Source organism: Mus caroli, unplaced genomic scaffold (assembly GCF_978045245.1).
Source record: "Mus caroli unplaced genomic scaffold, Mus_caroli_1 scaffold_5, whole genome shotgun sequence".
NCBI classification, from domain to species: Eukaryota; Metazoa; Chordata; class Mammalia; order Rodentia; family Muridae; genus Mus; species Mus caroli.
Genome location: NW_028227260.1, coordinates 36,580,594 through 36,607,426, shown reverse-complemented (window position 1 = coordinate 36,607,426; position 26,833 = coordinate 36,580,594). Strand labels below are relative to the sequence as shown.

At 41.6% G+C, this 26,833-nt stretch overlaps 2 protein-coding genes across 6 annotated transcripts; both read left to right on the top strand.

Moving 5' to 3' along the window:
* Positions 1–4,558: 4,558 nt before the first annotated feature.
* Armcx1 (armadillo repeat containing X-linked 1) lies at positions 4,559–8,562 on the top strand. 5 transcript variants are annotated; one of them, XM_029472946.2, is made up of 6 exons: positions 4,582–4,687; positions 4,988–5,040; positions 5,340–5,426; positions 5,547–5,627; positions 6,290–6,388; positions 6,675–8,562. In XM_029472946.2, exon 6 carries the CDS (start codon positions 6,807–6,809, stop codon positions 8,166–8,168), a length of 1,362 nt encoding a protein of 453 aa, XP_029328806.1. In that variant the 5' UTR covers positions 4,582–4,687; positions 4,988–5,040; positions 5,340–5,426; positions 5,547–5,627; positions 6,290–6,388; positions 6,675–6,806; the 3' UTR covers positions 8,169–8,562. The 5 variants fall into 5 exon arrangements, with proteins under 5 accessions (XP_021009281.1, XP_029328806.1, XP_029328805.1 ...); XM_029472945.2 differs by having other exon boundaries at positions 4,988–5,082; XM_029472951.2 differs by lacking the exon at positions 5,340–5,426.
* A 9,672-nt stretch (positions 8,563–18,234) lies between these two features.
* LOC110286170 (protein ARMCX6-like) lies at positions 18,235–19,423 on the top strand. Its single transcript, XM_021152639.3, has one exon. The coding sequence runs from the start codon at positions 18,235–18,237 to the stop codon at positions 18,727–18,729; it is 495 nt and encodes a 164-aa protein (XP_021008298.1). The 3' UTR covers positions 18,730–19,423.
* The last annotated feature ends 7,410 nt before the right edge of the window (positions 19,424–26,833 follow it).

The following is a 26,833-nucleotide window of genomic DNA, read 5'->3' as shown; positions in this document are numbered from 1 at the left end:
GTAAACAGTCATGTTTAATAGTAGTATTCTATGAAGTTTGGTGCAAATTGCTGAGAAAGAACTTCTAGAATTATGGTGACGTTGTTATATTCAAGATAAGTTAGAATTGAAGTTACGGTACAATGGAAATCATATTGGAAGACATGCCTTGGACAGAGAAATGCCTCAGCAATCAAGAACTCCTAATGCTCTTGCAAGGACCTGAGTTTAGTTCCCAGAACCCATATCTGGCCACTCACAATCATTTGTAAATTTAGTTCCAGGGATATCAGAGACCTCTGATCTCTGAAGGCACCTGCAGTAATATATACATGCACATTCATATGCACACATACACGCACACCTGAGCACATACACACATCACACATACACACTTAAAAATAAAAATAAATCTTAAATCATATCTTGCTGTGTGTTGGGGGTAGTTATAGATAGTGATTACATTGTAACATTGGGAAAATATATTTATAATGCTTCATGAAAATATAATTGTAGCTACCAGTAAAATTGCAGTGTAAAATCTTCCAGTGGCAAAATAGAAAAAAAAATATGAGGAAGACCCCAAAAGATGTAACAAAAATTTACACAAAATACAAAACATACAGAAAACACAACATATAAAAGCAGGGATAAGGCTTCAAATATGCAATTATAATTAATGTGCATGACTGAATCCCCCAACTAAAACACAGGACTTTCAGTTTGAGTTTAGAAAAAGCTAAACTTTGTAGTTTTTACAAGACAAATATAAAAAATAGACACAGAAATACAAAAAATGAAGAAATGGAAAAAGACATAAGAAACACGAGAATTTAGTCAGGAACATTAAGTTTAGATAAATTTAAAGCAAAATGCATTAAATGATACAAATAAAGTTGTTTTATACTTAAAATATTACGATTCAATAAGACTATCTAACAGGAAACTTTGTTAAATACCATAACATTGGAATGCACAAAAATAGTTCTTAGGCGCGCAGCAGATAACAACAATCTGGAGTAGTAGCTAATCAGCTATAGAAAAAATGTTAGCTTGGGAGTAAATTATAAAATCTATGTTAGCCATTTTATTTTATTCTGTGATATATAACATTCATAATCATTTGGCCAAATGTGTTTTAAAACTATTTTTTTGTTGTTTTTGTAGTGTAAGTCTTCTGGTCAGCTTCCCACAGTTTTCCTTTTTTTTTTTTTTTTAAAAAGAACTTATTTTATTTATATGGCATACTGTAACAGTCTTCAGACACACTAGAAGAGAGCATCAGATCCCATTACAGATGGTTGTGAACCACCATGTGGTTGCTGGGATTTGAACTCAGGACCTCTGGAAGAGCAGCCAGTGCTCTTAACTGCTGAGCCATCTCTCCAGCCCTATGAAGAACTCCTTTAAAAATTATTTATTATTTTATCTAAGTACACTGTAGCTGTCTTCAGATGCACCAGAAGATGAGTCAGATCTCATTACGGATGGTTGTGAGCCACCATGTGGTTGCTGGGATTTGAACTTGGGACCTTCGGAAGTTGCTCTTAACCACTGAGCCATCTCTGCCCCCCCCCCAAGTCTTCTTGAATAAACTGTTATCCATGATGCATTGTTTTCTGATTTTTCAGTTTTGTTCATTTCTTCACAATGTTGTTCAGCAGATCTCTAAAACTTACTCTTTTTTTTTTTTTTTAACCTATTCAAGAACAATGTTTTCCCTTCCACTTGAGCCCCTGTCAATCTTTTGGTGCCTATGAGTTTGACTATTTTAGACACTGCCTAGTGTGGAATTCCACATCATTTGTACTTTTCAAGGTAGCTTGTTTCACCTAACATGGTCTTCCTAAAAGCCATCTATATCATTATATACGGCAAGAGTTTCTTTTTCTCTGAGGCTAAATACCATTCTCTCGTGTTGTCTATTCTACACTTTCTTGTCTCATTAACCTGTTAGTTGTTTCTATATCTGGGCTAAGGTGAACGATGCTGCAGTGAGCACCAGGGTGCAGCAGGTATCTCTTTGCAATTTCTCTCTCTCTCTCTCTCTCTCTCTCTCTCTCTCTCTCTCTCTGTGTGTATAAAACCACTAGAGCATATGTGTGCTAGTTAGTTTTTATCAACTTGACACAAATCTAGACATATCTGGGGAGAAAGAACCTCAATTGAGAAATGTTCCATCATACTGGTCTATAGGCAAGTCTGTAGGGGGTGTTTTCTTAATTACTGTGTGAGTAATGTAGGGTGAGTGGGGGCATCCAGGGCTCTGTATCTGTGTGTGTGTGTGTGTGTGTGTGTGGGTATTCAACCTACCATGGACCAAGCCAGAAAGCATCACTCCTTTGTGCTCTGATTCAGTTAGTTCTTGCCTCCCAGTTTCTGTTTTGAGCTTCTATCTTGGCTTTCCTCAGTTCCCTGAAAATTCTTCCTCAAGTTAGTTTTATTCAGTGTTTTATCACAACAATAGAAACATAACTAAGACTATATTTACTTGCATTTTGACTGCTGGAATCATCTTTATATGGATTTCCATAATAGTTGTGCCATTTTATATTTATATTTTCCATCATAGTATTGTACGAGGGTTTCAATTTCTCAACATTCTTGCTAAAAGTCGTTTTTGTCTTTTTGATAATAGCCATTCATACTTAAAATGAGATGATGTCTCAGCTTGATATTGAGCATTTTTCATATAATCTGTTGGATATTTCAATCTTTTTAAATAAAAATGTCCATTCAGATCCTTTGTCCATTTAAAAAATTGGATTATTTATTTAAAATTTATTTTTCCTTATTGCTGAATTGTTTGAGTTCCTTATGTTTTCTGGCTATTAATCTCTTATAGAAAGGCTTCATTTTATAAAAGAAATGTCAGTTCTTAAATTAAAGTGCATGCTTATTGAAAATACTGTATCAAATGTCAACTTTTTTCCTTTAGGTTGTTCAATCTTTTATATTTGCGCAAAGAAATTATTAAAAGTGGTTTATGGTAGTAAAGGCATTATATCTTTTATAGCTTCCCTATATTTTTGCACTTTTGTGCATATTTAAAGAAAATTAAATTAATTTACATAGAATGAATGACTATGAGGGGAAATCTATCTGTCTGTTTATATTTTTCTGACTATCTGGGATTTTATAATTTTTTAAGGATCTAGTAAGAGCTCTGATTATTCTCCTTATTAAAATTGAACATATGTATGCATATAGTCTCAACACAATGTCAGGCAACAGTTGGCCAGGTGAAAATGCCCACTCTAGGTTAAGTGTGGTCAGTGTTAATAGGCTGGGGAATACATGTGACTGAGGGGGCATCAGTGTGACTGTGAACTTATCCACAGTGACTGTGAAGTAAGGTTAGGTTCTACTTAGATGTCCTGGGTTTGAGGAGGCCAGAGAGACCCTGCAAGCTATTTTCCTCAGGCACTGAAAACAGCAATATCAGCAGCAGCACGACTAAGGGAAGAGAGGTAGGTGGAAAGAGGAAGTTCTTCTATGCAATGCTTAGATACTTTTTGGGAATTTGGGGAAAGACATGAAGGAACCAAAGATATTTACTTAGGGTTGTTATATGAATAAAGGTAGCATATACTATTGTGGCTATGCGTGTGTGTGTGTGTGTGTGTGTGTGTGTGTGTGTGTGTGTGTGTGTGTGTGTGTTGAGCAAAAAACAGCTGCCTGGATACAGGGATGAGAGGCTGTGGAATGTAGGAGCGAGGCACATTCCTCACTTCTTGGTAGGGCAAGGCAAATGTCTCCTCTCACTCTCAGCTGTCTCCGCTTTAGTAGACTGGAATCTAACCCAGAGGCAGGTGTTTAGAACAGCCATCAAATCTTTCCTGCAGCAATCAGTTAAGATTCTGGGTCTTAACTACGTCTTTTACTTTAATTAAATAAGTTAGGATTAATTGTGTTGCTTCTATTTTACCAAGTTTGCAAGTTAAATCAAAAGTAGGAAAAAAATTGCAGTTTGAATAAAATGGTTCAAATTAGACAACTGGTCATCTTTTTTTAGAGTGTTCATTCATAAAACATGCAAAAACTCCAGCTTTCTATTTTCAAACAAGTTAGTGCGTTATGGTAGCAATTATTTGTCTGTAATCAGTAGAAATTTGTGTGTGTGTGTGTGTGTGTAACTGCAATTACTAAGGTCCACTGGGTTTTCCTTTTCCACTTAAATTTTTCTCCACACAAATGGAAAACATAATTTTATATTCTCAATGTAAAAGCAAGGCTGATTTTTTTTTTCCTTTTTTGAAATCCTGTTTGGTATCAGAGCGCAGGGAAGATGCAGGCTCTTCCCAGCTGAAAGGGAAAGGGGAGAAGAGAAAAGCAGCTGGGGTGGGAATAAAGAACCGCCAGAATTGTTCCTAGAAGAGGAAGAAAGGACCAATGTGGTATCTCTGTTGTTAACCATAGAAAGGCAAATTCCAACCACAAAAGAAGCTCCTTGTGGTTTGGGGATTAACAAAGAGGAAAAAGAATGGCAGGACCTGGTAGTGTAGCGGGGAAGGCAGGGGAAAGGCTGCCTCCTGCCGCAGTGTTGATGGGAGTGGCAGTTGGAATCCTGATCTCACTGGTGACGTGCCCCTCACGTGAGCCGAAGCCTACGTGTGCAGACCTCCTCCTAATTCTGGTCTACCTTAGTGTTTGCTCTCTCTGTTATTGTTGAGAGCAGGCAGGCCTGCTGCGGAAGGAAGAGGAAAAGGTAACGGCCTGGATGCCAGCAAGTCTATGCATGGATGATGCTTGGGGGATCGCTGTTAGCCGAGATATGGGCGACACAGTCTGCTCTCTTCATGCACTTGCAATGCCTTCGGATCCTCTTGGGGGTGGGAGGCGGTGAATCTTGGAGGGGGAGATTCCAGGAGAGACCCCGGATGAGGTTTGGGGCGGGAAGCCTTTGGCATGTAAGGGCCTAGAATCCGGAGGGACAAGTATTATGGGTTGGTGCATGGATCCTATGAAGACAGAATTTTGAGGTAATGAGATATCCTCTGTCATTCAGTAGGGTGCAGCACCTTTTGGAACAAAGAAATAATCAACATCGAATTTCTGCATGTCAGTTTAAAGCTGAGACTGTCTGCGACCTGCATATAAGTGGTAGCTGGGGAATTTATTATAACTCGGGGCCATTATTGACTTTGGCAGTCGACGTGTGCGTCGTTCCCTGCTCCCACCCCAGGAAAAAGGACTGTTCTCAGAGTTGTACAGGAAAAAAAAGGGGGGCTATCATCGGGGGTTGGGCTGGGTTGGGGAGGACGGAAGAGATATGTGGTCTTCTTCCGTAGCTCGAGTTTTCCCGTACTCGCTGGGCCCGCCCCCAGTGCTGCGCTTCCAAAGGGGTGTGGTTTTTGCAGGAAAAATGGCCGACCACCGCAAGAAGGAGTGCCGGGATGTAGCCCTATAGCACCGGGGCGTTGTCAGCTGAGTCCAGAGAACTGGGGGTAGGGTGAGAAACAAAACCATGAAATCCATCTGACCAACCAGGTCCCTGGATTTGGGAAAGCTAGTATTTGGGAAAGTATTTAGGTGGTATATATTTTGTGTTCTGTGTCTCTGCTTAGGTGCCTGTATCTGTGGCTCTCGCTCCCGAAGACCAGACTAAACCGAGAAGCAGGGAAGGGAGGAAAACTTCCCAGAATCAAGTAGGTCCAAGGAAAAAGTGTGATGACACTGTTTGGAGGTCGCTGGGGTAGACGATAATGGTGACTATGAACTCGAGTGGACAGACTCACAGACCTTCTCTGCACCCCCTCTCCTGGTACTGTGTTGGAGATGGGGAGGACATTATTTTAAAATACTGTATGGTGCAGTCTTTGTTGCTTTTAGTCTAATAGGAACCCGATTTGTTGGTCTTTAGGTATGGAGAAGTCAGGGGCTTAGACGAGGGGGTGGGAGGGAGGAAAGAAATTTCTCAGAGCAGTGGAAATTGATGTAATTATTCAATAGATCGTGGAGGCTGTCTTTAAGGTAGTCCAGTGGGCAGAAGTCAGTGAAGATGCACTTAAAAGTCTATCTGATTTCTAGGTACTGCTGTCTATTTCTTTACAAGAAAGGGTGTGTAGTGTCACCTAAAGGGTGTGTAGTGTCACCTTTGGATGAAGTGACAGACAGGGTAGTGGGGGGCAGGAAGACAAGATGAGACAGGGGACTGATCATCCAAGGAGGAAGGCAAATAGAAGGTAAGAAACACTGTAGTGAAGGACAAGTGCCTGGGAATTGAGATGGATATATGTCCTGCCTTGAGGGTGATTTATCTGGTTCTTTTGAATTCTCAGCTCAGACTTCTGTATCCTTTTGTTTGTAGATCTGCAAGAGGCTGGAAAGGAGGAAGAAACTTCTTGGATCTCTGAGGGTATATGTGAGGGTGTCTCTGTGACCCTGACTCAAGACATCTGCTGCAAGGGTAAAGATCAAAGTGTGTGTGTGTATAATAAATTGAATATAATATAAATATATTCAATTGGACATTCTTGGGATGGGTGGAAGAACATAAATTTAGAGAATCTGGCTGTTTGGAAAACTTCCAAAATTGCTTCCAGATAAAGGGCAGGAATAATGATGAGGAGACCAAGCCCCAAATGTTAGCTAATATCTTTGTATGTTTGTAGGCAAGTGATTAAGTCTATTTATGAACAAAAGCACAATTGGAGAAGTCAAAATTTTGTAATCTTCCTTTTTTTTTCTCCTAGGTATCGCTGTATCTGCTGTTGTAGCTGCCTCTAACCTGCAGAATCTGAAGACTTTGCCCCTGACCTGAGAATATTCTGGACCAGAACAAGTCAGCTCTGTGTCCAGCTTAGGAGATTCACCCCAGCTGTACGATGGGTCGCACCCGGGAAGCTGGATGTGTGGCTGCAGGCATGGTCATTGGGGCTGGTGCCTGCTACTGTGTATACAGACTGACCTGGGGAAAAGATGAGAATGAGAAGTTGTGGGATGATGAAGACGAGGAAGAGGAGGAAAAGTCTTGTAGTGGCAAAACTGAGAAAGAACTTAAGACTAATGTTGGGGTAGGGGCGGGAGGCAAACCTCAAGGTGACTCAAAGTCCAAGGTTGAGGTGAATGTGGGACCTGAGAATGGTCCAGGTGTAAAGAAAGAAGTGCACCCAGAATCCCAGAGTGGGGGTGGCCTAGAGGCTAAGGCCAAGGCCCTTTTCAAGACTCTAAAGGAACAGGCACGTGCAAAGGCAGGCAGAGGCATAAGGCTTCCTAACATCTCTAGGAATAGGACCCTGACATCAAGTTTGCCCTGCCCAGGAGGCAGGGGTGGAGGCTGCCACCCAGGAAGGACTGGTTCTAGGGCTAGGAACAGGACAAGTGGGAAAGCCAAGAGAAAGAACCGAAGCAAGAGCAACAAGGCTCCAGCCACAGCATGGCCTGTACGCAAGGGCAAGTTCAGCTTTCCCTATAAAATTGATGATATTCTGAGCTCCCCTGATCTTCAAAAGGTCCTGAACATCCTAGAGAGAACAAATGACCCTTTTACTCAGGAAGTAGCATTGGTCACACTGGGTAACAATGCAGCATATTCATTTAATCAAAATGCCATCCGTGAATTGGGTGGAGTCCCTATTATTGCAAAACTGATAAAAACAAGAGACCCCATTATTAGGGAAAAGACTTACAATGCTCTTAATAACTTGAGCGTTAATTCTGAGAATCAGGGCAAGATTAAGACTTATATCAGTCAAGTGTGTGACGATACCATGGTTTGTCGCTTGGACTCCGCTGTCCAGATGGCTGGATTGAGACTCCTTACCAACATGACTGTAACTAATCACTACCAACATTTGCTTTCCTATTCTTTCCCAGATTTCTTTGCTTTGTTATTCCTGGGAAACCACTTCACCAAGATCCAGACTATGAAACTGATTATAAATTTTACTGAAAACCCAGCCATGACAAGGGAGCTGGTCAGTTGTAAAGTACCTTCGGAATTGATTTCTCTGTTTAATAAAGAATGGGATAGAGAGATTCTTCTTAACATTCTTACCCTCTTTGAAAATATAAACGATAACATAAAAAGTGAAGGGCTTGCATCCTCCAGGAAGGAATTCAGCAGAAGCTCACTGTTTTTCTTATTTAAAGAGTCTGGAGTATGTGTGAAGAAAATCAAAGCATTAGCAAACCATAAGGATCTGGTGGTCAAAGTGAAAGTTCTAAAAGTCTTAACAAAATTATAATTTTAGATCTGTTCTAAACAACACTGATGTGATGTTTCTTAAGTTTGCACGTGGGAACAATGCATTTTGTAAATTCTTAGGTTTTCATTGCGCTTGTGTAGCAAAGGGATCCTTTGAGCTGCTATTTAGGAATAGTGAACATCACAGATTATCAATAGCCATTGATGCTGGCTTTAGATTGAGCCACTTTAAGTATGCCAAATATATATTAGGGCTTGCACAAAGAAAACATTTATTAATTCAACTTGCTATCTAGGTTGAGATATTTTTATTGTTTAACTAAACTGACAGTGAAGTAACTATATGTCATAAATAAGCTATACTTTTGTATTGATTTAAATTTGTTCATCTAAGAGTTGTGCTTTATCAATAAAGTTATGTTTAAGCAGAAGGAACAAAAGCACTGTCTTTGTCCTTGGGTTCAGGATCTGTTTGGAGACACCATATCTGACAATACTTAAATTTAAAGTCTGTGTATGTTTATAAAATCTATAAGAGCCCTCTTGGCAGTACTGGTGCATGCCTCTAATCTCAGCACTTGGAAGCCAGAGGCAAGAGAATCCTTATGAGTTCAAAGCCAGCCTGGTTTTCAGAGCAAGTTCCAGGACAGCCAAGGTTATGCCGAGACACCGTCTCAAAAAACCAAACAAATCTGGAAGAGTTTCTAGGCACCAGTGAATGCTTTAGTGCTTAGAGGCAGCAGAAACTATGGTATACAAAGATGCCTAGGGAATCCTTTTTGGAGAAGGGGAACTTAAGGAGGCAGTGTTTGAAGAATAAGATAACAAAAGACCAGACAGTTATTAAGGGTAGATTGGTGGAAGAAAAGCCTAGAGATGTGGATACAGCTTCAGAGAGAAGGTTGATGAGCCTGTGTCAGTTTAAAGAGGAGACCCTTATATAATAATTCATAAAAGTCAGTGAGACTGACAGGTTACTAGGAAGGATTCTTACAGACAATTGCCTGAACTGTCACAGATCACCAGAACTACAAGCATGTACACATGCTGCCGAACCTTACAACTTTAATCATCGATGCCATGAATTTTTGTTTGAAGCCATCAGTTATGATCTTTATTTAGTCTTTACACCTTTTCCTTTGCTTCAGACTCTTTGAATAAGCCCATGGTTTAATGTGCTATGTGGATCTGAGTCGTAAACCTCCCTGTAACTCTAAAACAAGAATCAGGTTTTTTTGGTTAATTTCTCTCTGTGTGTTTCGTTTTTATTTTTTTAATTTCAGATGATGGTAGGATAAGCTAGATCCTGGTAAGTGCTGAGCGAGACAGGTATGGGGCAAGACCAGTAGGCCACTTCCTGGTGTCCCAGTATTTCCCCAAAGGTTGCAGGTCTGGATCATTTTAGGAAGGGCAGGATCTTGACTGTGACTGGTCTGTAGAGCTCATGGGTCATGTCAGGGAGAAGTTAGTGTCTTCTCTTTTAGGGATGCTATTAAGACACCCAGAGGATATCCTGTCATTTTGATTTCCTCATCAAACACATTTAGGATCTCTGTCAGTCCAAATGCGATCAAAGATAATTTTGTAATAACGGAGCTCAGTTGGTTATAAATCATCCCCACCTTCCCAAAGCATAACATATCAAAGCTCAGGAAACAGGTTTTCTTTCTTTAATTCATATTTCATCTGCCTTGTTTCAAAAGAGACTCCAGCTGGGCAGTGGTGGCGCACACCTTTAATCCCAGCACTTGGGAGAGGCAGGCAGATTTCTGAATTCAAGGCCAGCCTGGTCTACAGAGTAAGTTCCAGGACAGCCGGGGCTATACAGAGAAACCCTGTCTTGAAAACAGAAAAAACAAAAAACAAGAGACTCCAGTGTGGGGCAGACAATTGATGTAGGTAACATACATTTTATGTTCATGGCTCTCTGGTTTTGCTTGGTTCTGTTGAGAATGTTTTTGAACATATTGATCACATAAGACCGTTTTTCTTTATTTCTTTGAGTTCTTTTGAGACAGGGTTTCTCTGTGTATCCCTGGGTGTCCTGGAACTCACTCTGTAGACCAGCCTGGCCTCGAATTCAGAAATCCACCTGCCTCTGCCTCCCAAGTGCTGGGATTGAAGGCCTGCGCCACCACTGCCTGGCAAGACCGGTTTTCTATGCTGGCAGTTTACATTCCGTTTACACCACATCCCAGGCTGCAGTTTGTTCCTGGTTTGTCTGTTTTAAGTTGTGGCCCTTCGTTGTCTTTAGTTGAGAGCAGTCTCAGCTCTATTGCTAGGTCCTGTGTGTGCTCAGGCTGAGGGCAAGGTGGGAACAAGAAAGGGGTACTTCCTTACAACTGACAGGCTTCACCTTCTCCACTGGGGCCTTGTCAGGCCTGTGTTGAGAGCTTGGGCAATGTGTGTTCTTGAAGATGGGTGTGGGAGGAGTGGGAGGGAAGCAAGGGGTGCAAGCCCTAGTGGAAGGGAGGGGTAACTTTGTCTGCAGAGCTCATGCAAATGAAATTCGATCCCCTGTTGAGAGTGGGCTGACCATTAACATCCTGAAAGGTGAAAGAGGAGCTATAATAAAGCCAGCTTTGTTTGAGCCTGCAGCCTCCTCCTTTACTGAGCCTTGTTGAGCTTGCAGAGGCCATAGCATGTTATCAAACAGGGTGCGACCTCCATCGGAAAATAAAATCCATTTAATTTATTTATTTCTGTGAGAGGTAGAAATAATAAGCACAACCGGTTCTTAATGGTTCCTACTTAGAACATGTTCTCCCTAAGATCAATGGAGATTGCGATCAAGGATCAGAGGGTTGTTTATTTACAAATCTGGCATTTGAGTGATTTAGATAGATATTGCTCCCATCAAAGTAAGAGGTTTGGTGGAAATCTGCTTCATTAACTTTATGGTTTTTTTTTTTTCTTGGAGAAATGATCAGTGATTGATATTTCCTTATTTTCTCTTCATGACTTCTAGGTTTTGGCCATATAAAATATGAAGTATAAAATATATTGTTTTTTCATAAATTTATTTAATATTTTTATCTAAAATATTGGTGATGGGGCCGAAGAGATGGCTCACTAGTTAAAAACACTGGGTGTTTTTCTAGAGGACACAGGTTTGATTCACAGCATCCATGTAGTGTCTCACAACTATCTGTAACTCCAGTTCCAGGAGACCGGACATCTCCTCTAGCCTCCATCAGCAACAGGCATGCATGTGATGCCCAGATAGATATGCAGGTAAAATATTCAAACACATAAAACAAAATAAATGAATCTAAAAAAAATCTTGGTTGTATCCAATCATGTATATTAGGAAGTCAACATATATTTCCAATACAATTTCCCAGACAAAGGTGTTCCTTTGTGGACACATGTTTTATATTTCATCAGACCTTGATTATTTATGACATGTTACTCTATTCTATAATCAAAACATTTTTGTTTGCTACTGTTGAGGCACAGCAACGTTCTATTGTTCTATCTTTTACTACATAGCTTTATTTCATTAAAAATTAATAATCTGGGACAGGCAGTGGTGGTGCATGCCTTCAATTCCAGCACTTGGGAGGTAGAGGTGGCGGATTTCTGAGTTCGAGGCTAGCCTGCTCTACAGAGTGAGTTCTAGGACAACCAGGGCTACACAGAGAAACCCTGTCTCAAAAAAACAAAACAAAAAGCCAAAAAATTAATAATCTGGTGGTTTCTTAGCTCAAGACTCGAAAAATAGAAACCAAAAGCTTACCTGGTGACACCGTAGTGGGATATGCAATTTGGGAAAACATGAGTAAAGATAAATGGGGACTAAGGCAAGGCTGCATGGAAAGCAAGCATAAGAGTTAGTCACCATCTAGACACAGTTGGTTTAAAGCATGGTTTCCAAGAATCTAAGACTTGGCATGCATACTTGTGCAAATGTGTGTGCATGTGCAAGTGTGTGTGTGTGTGTGTGTGTGTGTGTGTGTGTGTGTGTGTGTATTTGATATGTGGTGCTGGAGATCAAACCCAGGGCTTTTGATAGGGCAGGCAAGCACTTTGTCACGGAGTCACTTCTCTAGCCCTCTGTCAGCTTTCATGAGCAACTGGTCTCTTGATCAAAGTCTGCCTTATAGGGCATTAACTCTTTTGTATGTCCATAGGGGAGATCATGTTAGTTTGTGCCTCCACTACTCTCTCCCCATTAGATGACACTATATCATGTGACTCCTCAAGGTGTAGCTGGAACCAGAGTGGCAACGACCATGGTTCTTAGAATGTACAAGCAGGATGAATCTTTGTTCTCTATCTTCTGGACAGAAAATAAACAGTTAACCAGGATCAGAGGTAGAGTCAAATGGGTCTTGGATGGCACATAAATTGAACTAAGTAGGAAATGTTATACTCACAATCATGCTACTGCATGAACCACGGGAAGAGATAGCCAAATTGTGTTCTGGGAAACAGTTTTATTGTATGTATATAACAAGGCCCAGGGGATATTAGTCCTTAACGATCAAATTCCTCAAGATCCAAAGAGTGAATATTTTGGTTTCTTTGCCCTCTAGTTAAACACATTGTGGTTGGGTATTTTAGACTAATATGAAGGGATTGCTAGAATAAGAAGGGATGGAAAGGCAAGGACTTGCAGCAGTGATATATGGTTAGTTGCGTACATGACAGCTTGCACATATGCCTCTGCTGGAAATTGACCAGACCACATGGCTGTTTCTTATTTTTCTTTCTCTCAGTCTTCTACAGGCCTCTCCTGCCACATTATGTGTCCACTATGAAGGGTTCCATAAGGGACCACAAGACGGGATCCACTACACTTTGGGCTTTGAAAATTATTTAGTTTGTAAAAGTGGTCTGGACCAAAAATTTGGAGTCAGCAATTGAAGTACTCATCTATACTCATCTATGCCCCCTCAGGAAGCATTATAGTACATGTGCATATCAATACACTTGAGTATTATAAAATTTGGTGCCCAGTCCCCTTATGCAGGATATAATACACATATTGTCAATATGTGCATTATAAAGAATAAACATTATAATAACTATAAATCATGTTAAATCTTGAAGATATAAATATTTTCATATCATTTTTATCAATATTAGGTTGTGTAGCTTGATTTTCAAGTACACAGTGATGTCTCTATATTGATATAGAAAGATCTCTCATCAAAATATTCCATTTTATGTGTGTGGATGTTTTGCTTGCATATATATTCCTGCACTATGAGTGCGTGGTACCCATGGATTCCAGAAGAGTTTTCAGATTTAAAATGTCCTGGATTGAAGAATTTTGCAAGTAATGGAGACTGTTTGTCTGTCTGTCTGTCTGTCTGTCTATGTATGTATATCTATCTATCTATCTATCTATCTATCTATCTATCTATCTATCTATCTATCTAAGATATTGAAAGTAGGGCCTCATGTATGAGAGGCAAGAGATAGAGTTATGTTTCCAGACCTCTTTTGAAATTCTTACTTTGAGATAAGATCTCACTAAGTGGCCCGAGCTGATCTTGAATGCAATCTGAAGCCCAAGCTGGACTTGAACTCATGAGATAGTCCTGCCTTAGTTTCCTGAGTAGTTAGAATTACAGTTGTTTTCTCTCTCCTCCTTCTGGGTTTCCTTCATGCATAATGTTGTCTGTTTGATGGGTTACTCAGCCTTAGTTCGGGTTCCTCTCTTCTTTTTGCTGCCTGTTCCTCAGAGTTCATACTTTCTATTTGCCCAGCCCTACATTCACCAAGTCTTTTCTTTGGTTAGCCCTCCAATGACGTTTTTCATTGTAACCATTGACAATTTCAGTACCAGAATTACTTTCCTCCCTCCCTCTCCTTCCTCTCTCCTTTCCTGTTCCTCTCTTGTCCCTTCTCTTCTTCCTCCCTTTTCAATTTCTATCTCAGTCAAATTTCCTGGTTTGCTGAAAGCATTCTAATGGTTTCCTTTCTTCACGGTTGTCTTCACTTCTTTGAGCATATTAAATTCATGGATTTGCAGGCTTTGTCTAACAAATCCAATGTGCAGGCTTCCTCCGGAAGGTTTGTATCGGTTTATTGGTTTTCTCTGTAAAGTCCAGATTGTCTCATGTTTTCATGCCTTACAATATATTTTTTCTTAAAAAAAGAACCCCCCCCCGAAAAAAAAAACCATTATGATTATTTTGTCTACTGGAAGTGAGACTCTGCTATTTGTTATGGTGATTTTTGTTGGTGTTGCTACTGTATTTAGCCATTTTATTAAATCAGTCTAAAAGAATATGTTCTTTTTTGTGACAGTGGCCACTTTAATGCATGTTCCCTGAGTTTAACAGTAAGCTACCCAGTCAATCGAGATTTCTTTCATGCAACCAAGTCAAAGCAAATCAAAACAAAATGTTCCATTGTTTTCAAATGGGCCATGTGTGTTGGAGGCACACTTTAAAACACTTTTGCATAATTTACAACTTTTCTTTCGATTTCACTTCGTATATATTTCACAGTCTACACCTAAAGGTCAGTCAGAGGTGAGAGAACCTAGGGTCATGTTGTTAGTCTCATTAGGTGGCTCTGGCTGGCAGGGGTGGGGGTGTGGGGTGGGGGGGGTGGGTGTGGGTGGTGGGTGGGTGTTTCCTACAGAAAGCAGGCTGGCCTCAAACTCACAGAACTCTAGCAGCTTCTGCTTGGAGTGCTAGCACTAAATACGTGTGCCCAACAATGTCCTGTGCATGCATTGTGGATTTCAGAAATAGTTTGACGCTTTACCAAGGTCATCTTCTTCAAAGCATCGTATTCTCCAGAATTTCTTCTCAATTGATGCAGTGTGCTTTTTAAAATCTTCATTGCTGTTCTACACCCCAGGCATTAGTATGTAAATACATTTGCCTTTGCACAGTTTTCAACAAATATCCCTAAAGTAGACACTTCATTCTTGGAAGTGTTCTGAATTCAGTAAAATAAATGCAAGCCCTTTGAGCAGGTTCTTGAGAGAGTCACCAGAATCTTAGAAAGCCATACTCATAGATCCTTATGAATATAGTTTGTTCTGCTCTTTTTTTTGGGGGGGGGGCTAGGAACACCAGCAGAGAATGTGAGTGGTCTTCTTTAAGGTTACCTCAGAGGCATGGGTGAGCCTGTGGTTAGATGGACTGTCACGAAGTTCTTTTACTGAAGTTTAGCTCTTCATTCTCTCTTGATTTCTCTGGCTGGCATAAAGCTGTGATTATTTTCTGCAGTTCCAATAAACTTGTTTCTGAATGTATCTTCCATCTACCACTGCTTTTCCTGATGAGTGGGATTTAAGAGAATTTGATGCTCACATCTTCTTTCAATTATTTTGATTAACAGCTGCACTTCCCTGTGAAAGAATTATTTATTGCATGTGAGACATCTGTGGTTTTTGTTGTCTGTGTTTTGGGAATAGTGAGCTCCAAGCTATAAGCTCTTCCAATGCCTCAGGATTTCCTTGAGAAAACAACTTCTGGGGCTGGCCAATTTCTCTCGGTCTGATGGCAGTCATGCTCAACCTTTTGCTATAGAAAACTAACTTTTTTTGTGTTTTTTTTTTTTTTTTTTTTTGTTTTTGAGACATGGTTTCTCTGTGTAAGAGCTTTGACTGTCCTGTAACTCATTCGTAGACAAGCCTGGCCTTGAACTCACAGAGATCCACCTGCCTCTACTTTCCGAGTGCTGGGATTAAAGGCATGTGCCACTATGCCTGGCATGTACTAACATTTTGGCAATACTTTATAATTGTCATTTTTGTTTCTCCTTGTCCAAAAACATGAATGAATTTTTTCCTCTTGTTTTCAATGAGAAAACACATTGGTTTTTTGAGGTAAAATCAATTAAAGTGTACCTTCAATACTTTCCTTTAAAGGGAAGGAGGGAGGGAGGGAGAGAAAGGTTGAGATTCTGTGTTATCATGAACTCTTCCACTCTTCTATAAGAATGGTTGTTGTCTAGGAGTTTTTATTCTCCATCTAGTTCATGCCCAGGATCTATCAGTTTGCCAAAATTATTGTTGAAGTACTCCTACAGTTATTGGCTCCAGACATTTCTGTTTTAGGCAAGCTGCTTGTGACTGATTTTGTCTGTTCCATCAAACCATCAAAGTGTCTGCCAGCACTGGAGAGACAGAGGCTGCTGGGGGTGGAAACTGGGAACCAAGAACTGTAGAGAAGCAAAGTTCTTTGATCCAGCTATCAGCTCTTATTGACCTCAGTGACATGATTTTTTTATAGTCACATAAAGAAGAAAGGGACCATTCTCGTTCTGAGCAGTTTGTTATGAAAACGAAGATTGTCTGGGAACTGAAGGTCAAAGCTGGGCCACAGACGCCTACACCTGGATCAAGCTCATTTTAGTCCTGTAAATGATGCACAAGGTTGAGGGGGCAGAGCTGGTTTGGAGAACCTGGGGTTGATATGTGGGAAATGTTCTACAAAGTCCTAAACTAGTGAAAGGTACGATCTGTAGCTTTTTAAGTTCAAAACATTGATGCTTTTCACACCGATGCTGCTTTGTGTGTGTCTGTCTATAGAGGGCAGCACAAACCAAGAGAAGGGAAGAGGAAGTCATTTTTAGGATGTTTGATTCTAGCTAATGAAGTTTGGGTTCTTTTAAGGCAGCATCAGGCTTGAATCAGCCAGAAGTCCCAGGGCAAAGTTAAGCACTATATCAGAACCCATTATTCTGCTCTCGCTCCCAGACAATCCTTAATCCTAGTCCTCTTTGGTTCTGTGAGCACAGGGCCAGCATCTGTGGAATAGAAACGAAGGTTGGGAAAGAACAGAATAAAACAGTCCAGCAGTTGTGGAGGAGTATCTGGGTCATAAACTGACTGGAAAACGAAGTGAATAATGTGCTGAAAACCTAAACAGCAGACGATATTTCCATTTTATTTAGACTACACAGAAAGTAATGGGTTCCCGTATGATATTTTGGCGTACATCGCTTTACCTTGTTCATATTTGCCTTCCATTCAGTTGTATGAGTGCACTTTGGTTGGACAAAATAATGGGCTTTAAAATTAACTATATCTTCATGCAGGTATCTAACATACTGGACTTAGCTGGACTCTAGACAGAGCATTCTTGAGACTTCTATGTCAGTGCATGCACCCAAATTGATTCTTTCTTGTCTGTTTTCCTGTAGATAACCTAGGAAAGGAAGGAAATCCCTCAATACAATGTGGTATCCCAGAGAAAGCGTGGGAATTGGGTGGGACAAGTCAGAATATAGGATCTAGAAGCAGCACCGTTTCTGCTTCTCGCAGCCTTTGCCTTCCGTTCCCAGCACGCTGTTATATTTAACCAGGAAAAGCAAGGGTTATGTTTTCAGGGAAATTTCAGAGAGAAACATTTGGAAATTCTAATTGTGAAACAAAGGAAGAAAGGGAGAAAGGGAGGAAGGCAGCGAGGGAGGGAGAGAAAGAGGGAGGGAGGGAGAGAGAGCTAGAGATAGATATTTGGTGCTTCTTGAAAGATGCACAGTATCATGGCAAAGCTGTGTTGCTCTTAGGGCAGAAATTAAGAGACTCTGTTCAGAAGACACTCATGATAATATAGGACATACAATACAATGACTAGAGAACTTTGTCAAGACTGAGATCCATTGTGAGTTTTGATGGGAATGGGATGTTCTTGGTTGATGAACTACAGAAAAAGGGTGTGCAAGCCAGGTCGTGAAGTGGTAAGGGTATTCATTCACAACTGCAATAAAGGAGAAACCAGTTAAGAAAAGACCAGAAGAGTGGAGAACTTCAGACAGGGCTGAGGAAAAGCAGTAGTCTTAACTCAAGATTCAAAGAAAGCTGAAATCCTGAAGATGAGGAAGAGTTAAAAGATATGTGAAAAGGTATTAGAAAGTCACAAAGAGACTGTCATATCCATAAACAGGAATCACGCTTTGATCCACTGAAAAGTTGATATTTGGAACTTTTTTTGCAACTCACTCTATAGACTCGCCTGGCCTTGAAATCACAGATATTCACCCACCTCTAAATTCCAAGGGCGAGGATGAAAGATGTGTGCCACCACTATCAGGTTGACAAAAAAATATGTTACTTAAATTCTTGACCTGATCAAGTGTGCTTCCCTTCAAGAAGAACAAGAACAAGAAAAAGAACAACAACAACAAAAACGATGTTCACAGAGAACACAAATGCTGGCTTTTCCCTTAGCCCCAATGTCAGTAAGCATTTGGCCAGCCTCTCAGTGGTTGGAAACAGGAGTCCCACCACCCATCCCACTGTGAGGGAGAAGGCTCTGTTTGTCCCTGAAAACCCAAACAGCAGCCTTGAAAATCAGGGCCAGATTAAGATGTCCATTGATGAAGTGTGTCGAGAGACACTGTTGTGTTGCTGCAAGTCTTTTCTGCAGCAGGCAGGATTAAGTCTGCTAATAAGCATGACAGTCGTTAATAACATGCTTGCCAAGTCTGTTTCAGACCTGAAGTTTCCTTTGCTATCCGAGGGGAGTGGATGTGCAGAGGTGCGGGGCTTGGAAGAGCTGATGAGTTTGTCTGAAAAGCCAGTGCTGGTGGGGGAAGCACTGGCTGCCCAAATGCTCTCCTCATTCCTGTGCCTCTTTACCAGAAGTGGGAGCAGAGAGATGCTTGTGGAAGCCATCTCCCCTTAAGTGTCTGTCTCAGAAAGAATGAGACTGAAGCCACCCGGAGCCTGAGCACTTTCCTGAGGGCAAAGAGGCTGCAGTGGGTGCCACTAAGGATGCAGTCTTAGCCAGTCAGCTCCTCCCTGGGTGAGAGTTCCTTCCAATGTCTAAATGGAGGTCTACACTCTGACTGACCAGGCAGGGCTCTGCCAGAGCAGTGGGCAACTTCTGGGTTTTGTAGTGTGCAGGTAAAGTGCATTGTAAATTGCTGCCTTGCAGCCTTCTTCATGTGGTAAAGGGTAAGGGGATGCCTGTGGCCACTAGCTGGGGATGACTAACAGCAAATCACAGCATAGAGGTGAAGGGTAAGGGGATGCCCGCAGCCACTAGCTGAGGATAACTAACAGCAAGTCACAGCATCAGAGTGAATGTTGTTGTTGCCTGTGGTGATCTCCCTGTCTAAGCGCGGAACCACTTATCAGAAATGACACCCATATGAGAGCTTGCGCCAAACACCCTTCTCCTGCTGCTGCTGCTGCTGCTGCTGCTGCTTAGGTAGAAGTAGTTCCCCTTTCCTCTGTCCTACACTAGCTGATGGATGGCTAGCATGTTAATCAAGAGATACACTCCCTTCCTTCCACTGTAGTGACTGACCCCCTTATTCCCCAGCCCCCTACCCTCATCCCCATTGTGTATCCTCAATAAACTGTGTGCTTTGATTGGCAAGACAATTAAAAAGGGGCACTGGCCTCCTCTTTGACTTTGCGGCCTGCACAAAGAAACATGGAGACAAAATGCACCACAGAGTCCAGCTCTCTGGGCCCCCTGCTCCTTGAGGACAGGGCTCCTGCTCCCTGAGGACAGGTGCACTCACCAGGGCTCACAGGAGGCAGGGGCAGAAAGGTACTGCTATGCTTAGGAGAGGTAAGGTTCAAGAGAGGGGCTCAGGGAAGGGGTGAGGGCTGGGATACCATGAACTGTGCTTACAGAACGAGATGACAACTCCCTTGGAGCAGGCACCTCGCGCCCCTGAGCACAGGAATCCCTTAAAGAAGAGGTCTTCTTGACTGGCCTCCTTGGATGAAGGCCCTAGTCTGTGGCATTTATCTGTCTACCTATCCTGCAGTGGCTCTGTCACCCATCTGTGCCCATCTGATGAAGGGTTCTCCCAGTAAGGATTACCACTTGGCTGACTCCTGCTTCCTTGACTTGCATATGTCCCCTTATGATGCTGTCAAAACCACTTCCTGCAGCCTTCCTTCCTCAGGATCCCAAGCCCTGCTTACTGGCAGGGTGAGAGGGTTGGCAGCTGCTCCACTTTTGGGGGACCTGCATTCTTCCCTAGCCCTTCCTAGGGGTGCAGCAGTCAGGAGGAACTCCCCTCAAGGATAGTGGGCAGGATGCTGTCAGTGCTGGTCCTGACCTGCCTCCAGAGATACATGCTCTGCCTCTGAGAGCCACACACCCATCCGTGCAAGGGAGGAGGGTGGACCCCGTGTGTTGAGTCATGCACACAAGCCTGCCAGACTCCTTCTTCCCTCACACAGCAGTTCCCCTTTGCACACCCTTCCCAACTCCCCTTAGCTCCTGCCTCACCAAGGCTAACTGCCCTGCGTGCCTGCCATGTGTCAGGAGTAGATGCCTTCCCAGAGCCATGACAAAGCAGGAGACACACCTGCTTCCCATGTGAGGGGCTGTTGTTGTTGCTGCTGCTGCTGCTGCTGCTGCTGCAGAACAGGTGTCATGTACTGGTCAATGTCCTTTGGGTGCTGTTCTGAGTCACTGTGCCCTGTGCACTGGTGCTCTGTGTGCACAGTGAGCTGTCTTCTGCCCGCTCTCCTCCATGTTTCTCCAGAGCTTTCATTTCCTCTTCTGCCTCCACACACCATTTAACTTCCATCCCTCCTGCTTGTTGTACCCTGTTTCTGGTACCATTCCATAGTGACCAGTAAGCTGAGGTGCCTGCCAGACCCCTTGGACAGACTCTGAGAAGTTGTCCGACCAGGTGTGGATACTGACCATCCTAGTTTCTGGAAACTGGATGAGACCAGTGTCCTGTGATTATTGCCACAACACACAGCCACCGGGGCTTTGTGCTCAGTCTTGTTTACCAACAGCCACGGTTTGCTTTCCCTGCTTTGAGTCTAGGTAGGAGACCAATTTCAAATGGGGTTTCCGATCTTAGGGGGTGGGGCATATGAAAGGAGGTGTGGAAAAAGACCACTGCGATGTCCATCTTGTTGGTACAAGATCAAAATCGCTCTAGATCATGACCAGTACCTATCTGATGCTGGGCTTTGCCACTACGAACAGTGAGCTTGAACATGCTTGAGCTGTCTTTTGTGTCATGGGAGCCTTCTGGTTTCTGAAAGTGCCTTGGAATTGCTGCTTCTTCTCCTGAGTACCTTTGTGGGTGATGCCAGAAGGTGCTGGTTCTTCACACTCATTCTGAAGCTCTCCCCTGCCTCCTGTTGTCCCTGGGGAGAGTGTGCTTTGAGGCCTCTCCCCATAGTTCCCTAGAAACAGGGGCAGAAGGATTGCAGCTTTGGCATTGGCTTTTCTACTCTGAAATGGTTGCCCTCTCACTGAACCCTTTTGTGTCACAGTCAGAGCAGTTTTGCCTCCACAGCACTCATCTTTAAGTGCCTCTCAAGGACCAGTATTGCCATCACCGAGTCAGAGTCAACCTCTGTCCTTTAGCAGTGTTTGATGAAAGGCCATTGGGAGGTTCAGCAGCAGCCAGCTTTGGGTTGAGCTTACTCCCGCTTCCCTTGTGGCGCTGTGCTTGTAAGGACGGTTTCTTTTGTGACTGTTCACAAGCTTCTGCTTTACAAAGCCTCTCACGGCTCACTTCAGCCCATGAGAAGGTTACTGACAACAGCACTGCTACTGACTTTAGCCACATACACAATTGGGCTTATAGACTGAGGCTCAGAAGGAAATGGAGCCAGTGTTCCTCACAGTCCTGCAGAAGAGGGTCTTTCCCCTCCTGTACTAGATGTGGCATTTGTCCTTCCGGATCTTCCCGACCTTCCATTTTCCTCCTAAGTGTGCTCCAGGCTTGGAGCTTTATTTTCCTTCATTTCAGAATTTGGGGGGGGGGGTGTGTTGCACTGTGTGTGTGACTTTTGATACTCTTTGATTATAGAATGTTCCCACCTTCTTAGTTTTTTTTTTCAGCTATCTTGTACCTTCTTATTTCAACTTTTCATTTATGGATCTGCTCAGACATATACTGTTAGGTCAGGCATGGCAGCACATGTTTGTAATCCCAGCACTTGGGAGGTGGAGGCAGGCAGATTCTGTGAGTTTGAGGCCAGCCTGGTCTACAAAATGAATTCTAAGACAGCCAGGGTTATGTAGAGACACTTGTCTCAAAAAGCAAGAGAGAACAAACAAAAGTAAAAAGATGGGCTATAACAGTATGACAAGTCTTCTTTTCCTTCATGGACATTTGAGGTCGCTGCTGTCACTAATTGTGTAGTCCACTCATATCCTGCGGTGGCATCTTTATCCCCCAAACCCAGCATTTTGTCCCTGGCTTCCTGATTCTTTTCTGAGGAACCCTCCTTTCTCCTAGGTTACTCTAATTGGCTTGAGGAGCCTCAGCTTCCTGAGTGGCCTAATGCAGGTGGCATGTGTTTTGGTGAGGGGGTTCTTTTCTGTGATTATGCACAGGCCTCGGCCTAGGTACTCGCTCAGCCTGTGGGAAGCTTAGGAACCCTCATTCCCTTGACTTTAACATCATGGGAGATTAGGCACTGGTTTCTTCCCTTTGTCAAAGACTTAGATCTTCAAGGCATATTAAACTGTAGAATAGAGTGCTATGCTGCCGTCATAAACATCATATATGCTGTTTTATATTCTAGTATATGCAGTTATATAGATTTTAATGTAATGTCAAACATCTGTGAAATAGTCCCAAAAAGGGAACTTAGATTTTTTTTAAATGCTGCTGGTATATTCAAGCAGTAAAGGAAAATCTTACCAAGACCCTTTCCTTTTAAAATTTGTACTTATATATTCCTTTCCCATTCAAAAATAAATTTACTAAGCAACAATTATTCTTGGTTGATATAAAAGCTATTTGTGTAACATTATTCTGTCATTGGGTTCTCTCCGTGAACTCATCATTTTTACTGTTTTGCCTCTTTATTCTCTCCGACTTATGTAGATAAACATAGTTTACAAATTATGGCAGTTTTATCTTTTGCTATCCAATCATTCATACATAGTTCATTCCTTTTACTTATCTCTTTGCACTGTCAAGGACCTCCAGAACAATGATATTGATGATATAGTGAATATTCAATAGTGAATATTTTTCTTCTTTCCGATACAAACAGGCTGTGCTTCAGTGAATGGTTGATGTCTACTGGAGGTGTGTGTGTAAGTAATATGTCATATACTTATACAATCAAATTTATAAAACAGTAAAAATGTGTGTACTAGATCTCCGTATATCAGTCTACACAGTTATCCAATACCTTATGTTGAGTGAAACACTCAATTTTCAGAAAGATAAAACAAATTGCCATTTATATAATTTTAAGTATCTGAAAGAATACTATATATATATATATATATATATATATATATATATAATACTATACACATATTTTTAGGAAAATTTAAAATGGCCTACTGAAAGACATGCATCAATTTTTCAATAGCATTGGCATCTGTGAAGAAAATCATAAAATGTAACCCTAACAATGTATGTAACTCAATTTTAGTAATTATGTTTGGATATTATAATGAAGTAATACAGTATATTAATATTCGTGATTTATTAGGTTTGATTTATATTCATATCACCACAATTTTTCCCCTTTACTCCCTTTTAACTAAAAATAAAGATACATTGTATGCCTAATACAAAAAGAAAAAGAGTGTCCTTGCCTAAATATTTCAAGAAAAATTTCAAAAAATTAACATTGAAAAATAACCCTAAAAGCTTCTCTGGGTAGGAGGAAAGTCACTTGCAAATCAGATTGGCATTATACTTCCTAGTCATAATACTGATTATGAAATGTCAACACATGAATACTTTTATTTTTGGTTGTGAGCCTTTAATGACTAGGCCATCTCTCTTGCTCACATGAATTCTTTTTTTTTTTTTTTGGTTTTTCAAGACAGGGTTTTTCTGTATAGCCCTGGCTGTCCTGGAACTCACTTTGTAGACCAGACTGGCCTCGAACTCAGAAATCCGCCTGCCTCTGCCTCTCGAGTGCTGGGATTAAAGGCGTGCGCTACCACGCCCGGCTCACATGAATTCTTTTAAATCCTTAAGAATATGTCTCCTTCTAGTACTCTATCCCTAAAACTGCTATTGGTTAGATTACTTGATAGCAATCAATCTGTTTTCAGGAGGCTTGGTGGTAGAGCACATGATTAGCATTCATTAGATCTCTACAATCTATGGGCCCCAGTAGGGGAGGGCATTTAGGAATGGATGTACCCATCAAATGTACATCTTATGGATCTTCACTTAGGAAATATAGGAGCATGTGCTCTGAGATAGTGAGGTATTATTAAGTCTAAGATAAATACAGAATATAGGAACTAGTAACCACAACAAAGACAGCAATAATTGTTGTTCTTAAGATGCGGGCCAAACCTAACCTTGACTAACCTGAACAAAGTAGAACAAGATGACAAAAGACTTAAAGGATGAAGTCATGAACACTTGAGGAACTGTGATGTTGGGAAATGACTTAAAGACCAGAAAACTAGAATAAATAAAGGCAAATAAGGTCATACTTGCTACTATAAGCCTGGTCAAATTCCCAGGGAAGTCAGAGGTCCTAGGGAAAAACCTATTATTCTTTTGTTAAATGGCCATGTTGTCCAACTGCTTTCTATATATATTTGTTTATACCCAGAGATTATTGCTTCTACTTTACTCTAAGAAGCTTTAGTGTGTCGTGTGCAGTGTGCAGTGTGCAGTGGTCAATGCAGGGATTCACAACTGGCAGAAGAACTGCGAATAATTTCACTGTTGAGTGCTCAGGCATAAACGAGTCATCTTTATCACACTTCTCCCTAAGCTCAGAAAACATCACAGATGAACAGAGGGGGCAGAGAATGGGGAGGAGTTCTGTGAAAGCTGCCTTCTGGATATGGCATGCCTGTTGCATTCACAAACAAAATGAGGTTAACCTGTGCTTATCTGCCCAGGACCTGCTCAAGAGCCAAGCCATTGACCGTTGAGCATGGGTGGTGGTGGTGGGACGTATGAGACTCCACTTCCGGCAGAGGAGCTACTGGTAGTTAATGGCAGGTGGGGGAGAGACGAGTTCCTATTCTTCAGGGTTGCAGCCACTGGAAATACCCCTCCCCACCTATGCTTATGCATACCAGTGTGCCATTACCAAAAAAAAAAAAAAAAAAAAAAAAAGACATGAAGAGGAAAGGGGACTTGTTGGGAATAAGGAGGAGGAGTGAGAGAGGGATTGGGGTGGGTAATGGACTATGTGAAAAGTATCATATACATGTATAAAATTGTCCTAGAGCAAATAAAAAGTTTAAAACCACACATTAGCATATAACAGAAATGAAACAACTAGAAGGGCCTTGGAGAACACTGGACAGTAATGGTTCCCAGTGAGACATGCCTCTTTCCATACCACCACTTCATCTGCTCCCAGGTAGATAAGTTTAAACTTTGGCAAACATATCCCACGAAGTGGCGTGAATAGAGAATTTTTAGTGAGGCGTTCATTCACACGTTCTCCTCTGAAGCCATCATGTATGGAGCTGCCCACGGTTGCCTGTGGCTTATGAAGCAAAGCAGAACAGAAATGATCTATTCTGAGGACACAAATACAGAGTTTTCAGATGAAATAAGGGACATGCAGTTAAATTTGAATTACAGTTGAGCATCAGATAAATTTTAGCCCCGCTCCCTGTATGTGTGTGTGTGTGCGCGAGCACACACACATGTGTGTATGTGTGTATCACAGATGGATGTGTGTAATGTGCTTCAACTTAAAATATTAATTGTTCATCTGGAAATTAATTTTAATTAAACATCTTTTATTTCCACTTGATAGCTATGGCAGTCCTAGCTGCAAGAACAAGTCCTAGTTTGGTCTACCAGCTGACTCCAGCCATGGTAGTGACTTCAGACAACAGCAGCAGAACTAACAAGGTAAACCTGCCACAAATTACTGATCCTTTAAGTAAAAAGCAATTAAGATGACTGTTCAAAGCCACTGGGTTTTGGAGTGGTTCTTATGTAGCAATAGATAACAGATACACCAAGCAAAATTGTGCTTGTTGTCAAAAGTGCAGCTAATTAAGGCAGAGGGTCAGTTCTGTGTTTGATCGAACATAAAGAAAAATATCTATTGAGTCTTGAGCGTGGGAACAGTTTTTCTAAGGGTCATAGTATCCTTGACTTTGGAGCTTAGAATATTTCCAAGCAACTATTGTAGACTGAACTAAAACAAAAGCCAACCACAGGCATTCCAAGGATCTGACCATGTCTCACAGGATGGGGCAGGCTTAAGAAACTCGTAAGTTACTCAGAGAGATGCAGATAAATATCCTTAGGATACAATGCATTCACACTCCTCTGTGGCTGATTTACACAGTGTGTTTGGCTTGTCCTTAGCAAAAGTAGAAAACCAGAGCACAGCCACAGCGCTCTGAGGACAGTCATAAGTTACAGAGGGCAGATAAAGATAATCCTCCCACAACTCAGGAAAGACTTAAGTTCTATTTGCTGCATTTCCTGAGTAACTGTATGCTTAAACTAAAATAATAATAGCAGATGGTGTCTTGGTCAAACTGGTATCCCCAGGAGTCTTAAAATCAAGGAGATCTTTGCCCTTCAGATGGAAAGAATGCGCTGAGCTTTCTTTCTTTCTTTTTTCTTTTTTAAAATGTACATATGAATGCAGCTGAGTTCCAGTTTACTTCCAGTTACTAAAAGAAACAAACTTTCTCCTCTCAACTCTAGACACTGGTAATCATGAAAGTTATTTAGATGGCTATAAATGTAGCTATATAATTCAGCTCATTCTTGAGCCACGTGATGCTAGAAGTGGAACCATCTTACATGTCTTAGAAAAGTATTTCCAAGTCCCCTCTGGGGATAGTAGTTTACACAGGCATAGGATTTAAT